Here is a 5,053-nt window from a genome sequence, read left to right as displayed (position 1 = left end):
AATTATTACAAATATTGCTCCATTGTTTCTAAGAATCAGCAAACAATATCATACAAATTTCAACGAAGCTTTCAATTCATTGAAAGCCCATTTAGTCCCCAAAAATCTTCCTTGGATTATTGGATTTCCAGCCAGAATTTTTGTTTCTGTATTTGCGTATAATGAAGACAATTGGAAGACAAAACTAAGAAGATTAATGGGTATAGATGATTCTTATTTTGATGAAGATATTTTACAAGTTATATTAAATTTCGAAAATAAATCCGATTATGACCATATCAGAAGAACTTCGGAAAACTACAGAAATCATAACAGATGCGTTCATTACATTCCAGATGAAATTGACCCAGAATTTGCTGACTTAGTTCCTTATAAACCGTCAAAAGATGGATCCAGATCCGAAAAAATTGAATACACTGACGATGAGGATCCGCCAGCGGATGAAGAACCGTCAGAATCTGAAAATCTTTCACTTCCAACAGATTATCCAAAATTCAACAAAAAATCTATATTTGGTTCCGATATCAAAGTACCACCAGATTGGAAAAGGTTTTCATTTTTCTTCAAGGCGAAGGAAATTCCAGATGATCCTCAAGAATTCCAAAGTTTATTATCCAAATTTAAACAAGATCTTTATAATACGTACTCGTCTTTAAGGATGGGCACTCATAGGCTCCTGACAGCATAAAAATGTTATTATCTCACAATATAAAAGGAATCATAGGAATCTACAACTATATCTATATTGTTGGAAGACTTCTTAATGTATCATGCATATAAGTTATATCAATAACTCCATTATGTTATATGATTGTAATCATATTTTCGTTTCATGTTCAAAAACATTAAAATCATACTAACTATATGAGTATTATATTTAGGAAGCTGATATATAGATATGATAAAATGCTAGGTTTTGTGATTAAGAATATATACTTATCTTTTAGAAAATAATACTTTTATAAAAAATTATATCTTATATAATCTAAAAATTTTGGACAATTAAAAAACATTAATTAAAAATAGAAGGTGAAAGCGTTTATTCAAAGAAGGTGCAAGATTATGATGTTTTGAGGGTGAAATAAATTTAATAATTATTTATGTGATTTAAGAGTAATACAATCATCGGTAGCTTGAAGACCTCTCTTTATAGCTCTTAATGCCGCAAACTTTTTTTGAACTTGCTTTGAATTTTTGAATGCTTTGATTAAATCTTTTGTTGTATCATACATTCTGAAATATCTGTTCATCATTTCTGGCATTGTTGGTAAATTTAACCTGTATCTTATTGCTACAATCGTTTCAAACATACTTTCATTGAAATGCAATATTGTGACTGCCATCCTAATTGGCCAAGAAGCATGCCAATTAATATTTTTATTAGCAAGCATTGCTTTGATATGGGTTATCGATTCAACTACTTGAGTTGAATGAATCTTTTTTACCATATCAAAGATTTTTACGGTATCTTCGAGGAATTTTTTAAGTGTTTTTATAGCAGTTTTATTTTTTGCATATTTCCATGGTTTAATCATCTTGCATTTTTCAGGATCTGGACAAAATTTATGATTTCCGGCATAATGTTTAGCGGAATTCAACCATAAAAACTTCTTTGTTTTAATTGACATATGTGTGTCATTGAGAAGTTGCCTAAGCCAACGCAATAAATTCTTTGAAATGCTAGATAAGATTCTGAATTCTGGCAGTTTGAGCTTTTTCTGTATATTGTTAAGAAAATGTCCAGGATCTCTGTATTCTCTGATACCTTTGAACGTATTTTTGATTGTAGAAACAATTTTGACATCGCCATCATGCACAAAAAAATTTACACGTTTTTCATTATTCCAACGCTTCAGCATTCTTTTTAAGCCTTCAAATTCCATTTCATTTGATTTTCCGTTGAAATTACCTTTGAAATTTTTAAAAGATTTAGATATCACTTCCCAATCTACAATTTTTTTGAGTTTCTCTTCTACAAATTGTACATAGCAAAACATTGCATTTCTTCTCTGACTCCAAGAACCGTCAAACAAAAGTCCCGAACATTTTCTCATTCGAGATTTCCAATAATTAACAGATTCTCTGGCAACTTCTATGATAACACGACCAACCTTTTCTTGGACTCGATGAAATGTAGCTTCTGACGGAACTTTGATGTTATTCAGCATGAATTGAAATTCTGATTGGCAAAATGTAGCGCCGCTCAATAATACAGATAGCACAAATTCAACAGTGTTGACGACATATGGCTCTACCCTATTTTTCGCGCTTTGAACTAAGTTCTTTATACGCTTTGCAACTGCTTTTGTTCGCCGCGGCATGAAAAATGAAGAATAACTTGACGGTTTCTTGAACAAATGGTCGCACATTCAAATATTGTGATGTACGATCAGGATAAAAGAATGTTGTTGCCGTGAATTTAGAAAATAGCAAAATTTCAATTTACGCAATCGAGATATAACTTGATCGTTTGAGCGATAACCATGGCACCCATAGTATTAATGAAAGTACTCATACTTACAATTATTTTCTCCCATAGGAATATTGTTCAATATATTTCACCTATAGAGGAAATCTCGAAATAAAATCGAATTTTTTCAAAAATTACAAAAATCAATTTTTTACAAAGATGTTCGAAAAATAACATTATATACGCATCAAATCAAAGCATTATATGGAGCATTATAATTCTATATATGATTGTCCATCTTGCTGTTGTGCTATTTTTTTTAAACAATAATTTCATTGTTGAAATTAAATTTGCAATTTCAGTAAAAATTGCGACCCATCATTTTGAATATAATTGAATTAATACATTTATTGTAAGAATATTATATACCAAATATTAGACTTCCACATGAATCCTGGTATGATATTATAAGTATTGCAAAATTAGAAAAAATATGCTCATGATATACTAAAATTCATGTTTCAAGGTTAAGTTATAAATAAAATAAGTTCGAGAAATGCATCACTAAATATTTGAGCTTGTGCACTATAACGCTATATAATAGTCTTCACTGTTTTTAATATATTGACTTTGCTAGACTTGATTTTTTTCATCACCCTAATGAGTGCCCATCCTTAATTCGTATTAATGAAGAAAACATCTCGGCTGTTGCAGTTTACGATTCTCAGCAAGCATTAGAAATTATGAATTCAGCTTTTACTGATTTTCATAACTTTGAGAAAATTAAGATAAACGCAATCAATTATCTTAACGTCCTCAGCCACAATCCACCATCTCTTGAAATGATAGCAGATTTTCATCCTGATTTGATACAACTTCCACAGACACTCAGAAAAACTCATAATAAGCCTAAAAAACAAAAGCTTGGTATCAAGCTTGGAAAAAATCTCAGTGTTCTTGCCGTTATTGTTCAACTTATTACATTTCGACCATTAATGCACAAACTATGTGACGAATTATTCTCTAATCCCAATGAGCAACAGTTAATATACAAAGAAATATTATCGCTCACAAATCGGAACTTTTCGGAAAATGCAGATGTTACTTATCTGTATCACCTGTACTCGAAACGGCAAAAGATACATCAAGCTGATCCAATTGATGCTTTCAAACAATTACAAGAATCGCTTGCATGTGAAGCTAGGCAACTAGATCTTATTGATTATTTCAAAAAATTCTGCTGGAGATTTACAGATAAAATTGACATTCCTCTTGTTAATAATAACGAACTTCAAGTTACTCCTACTTTTTCAGATTATCTTTTTATTGATGTTGCTGGTTTTACGTTTCCATTGGATGATTACACATGGAATAACAATCCAGCTGTAAAATCCAAACCAGTAGCCATAATAACTTATCACAGTCGACAATATAATATTATTATTTTGGACGAAAACATCAATTCATGGATTCTCTTTTGTAATACCAAAATATCTTACATTCGTGATGAGGAATTGGCGAATAATTTAAACAAAGGCGCATATAATACACCGAAATATTTGATTTTCGAAAAAATTTAGGTTTTTCAAAAATTAAATCTTTCATTTGTAATGTATGAATAAAATGTATGTATTTGATATAATTGATACATTCGAAATTTTTATTCTGAAAAAAATAATAAACAATTTTTGGCTTTTGTGATCTGATAATCTGTAAGAATAAATACCGACAAATTTTATTAATATTCATCGTAAAAGTATTCGGCTCTTGATGTAAATAAGGAATTTTTTTCAAAAGTTGCTTTTGAAGACTCTTTTATCAAGTAGCTGCATTTATTCATTGATAAGAAAGTATGCTGTACCAAAAATCGATAATTCACCACATTAACGGTCAATTTTGTTTTGCATTTCGACAAAAAAGCTCCTTTTATATAACATTACTGGGCGAAAATTAGAGTATCTACGATGACAAAACAAAACACATCAACTTGATTTTTTGCCGAGAAAAATGTTTTTGGAGGTACCAAAATAGGTCTCGAAAAGCATTGCTTTTATTTAAGGGTATTTTTCTGAGGGGGAGCTATCGTCTATAGGGCACCCTTAAGAGCTGTATGAACCCATACTGTGTTGTATTCTTCTATTGCGTGAGGTAAAAATTCTCTTATTTCGATAAAATCTGGGCGAGCCGAAAAGATTGTTTGCCAAAAACGTTCTATTTTACCATTTAACTGTGGTGTGTAAGGTTCTGTCCGATGGTGTTGAATGTCATTTACTTGAAGAACGTTTTTGAAGTCCTTTCCTGTAAATTTGCATCCATTATCTGTCAAAAGTTCGTATGGAATAATTTTGATAGAGTCGATAGCATTTTGTAAAGCTTTTGAAGTTGATTTCATTGTTTTATCGGGAAGAATTTCGTAATAAATACAAAAACGAGATCTGTCATCGATAAAGGCAATTAAATGATAAGTATGCTTGGTACCATTTATCTCTTCTTTGAAGTTTTTTAAATCAGTATGCCATTGCTGATTTACGTATTGGGAAACATACTGATTTGGATGTTCATCAATTTTTTCTGGATCTCGCCGAAATTTGAAAAGATTTTCTTTTTCGTATAATTTAAGCATATCGTGAAATGAAACTGTGT

At 30.7% G+C, this 5,053-nt stretch overlaps 2 protein-coding genes across 2 annotated transcripts, besides 4 other annotated features; one reads left to right on the top strand and one right to left on the bottom strand.

Moving 5' to 3' along the window:
- Positions 1-656: 656 nt before the first annotated feature.
- Positions 657-3,084: a mobile genetic element.
- TVAGG3_0094340 (uncharacterized protein) lies at positions 1,095-1,343 on the bottom strand (the record flags this gene model as incomplete). Its single annotated transcript, XM_001298925.1, has 1 exon — positions 1,095-1,343. The coding sequence occupies one exon, from the start codon at positions 1,341-1,343 to the stop codon at positions 1,095-1,097; it is 249 nt and encodes an 82-aa protein (XP_001298926.1).
- A 168-nt stretch (positions 3,085-3,252) lies between the features above and the next one.
- TVAGG3_0094320 (uncharacterized protein) lies at positions 3,253-3,889 on the top strand (the record flags this gene model as incomplete). Its single annotated transcript, XM_001294869.1, has 1 exon — positions 3,253-3,889. A coding segment is annotated over one exon (637 nt), but the record flags the coding sequence as incomplete, so codon positions are not given.
- Positions 3,890-4,474: 585 nt separating this feature from the next.
- Positions 4,475-4,509: a mobile genetic element.
- Positions 4,475-4,509: a terminal%2Cinverted (terminal inverted repeat of Kolobok-1_TV transposon ID:TVAGG3_0013400).
- Positions 4,510-5,053: part of a mobile genetic element that runs on past the window's edge.

Source organism: Trichomonas vaginalis, chromosome IV, assembly GCF_026262505.1.
Source record: "Trichomonas vaginalis G3 chromosome IV, whole genome shotgun sequence".
NCBI classification, from domain to species: domain Eukaryota; phylum Parabasalia; order Trichomonadida; family Trichomonadidae; genus Trichomonas; species Trichomonas vaginalis.
Note: the sequence above shows the minus strand (reverse complement) of the source record. Positions and strands in the feature narration are given on the sequence as shown.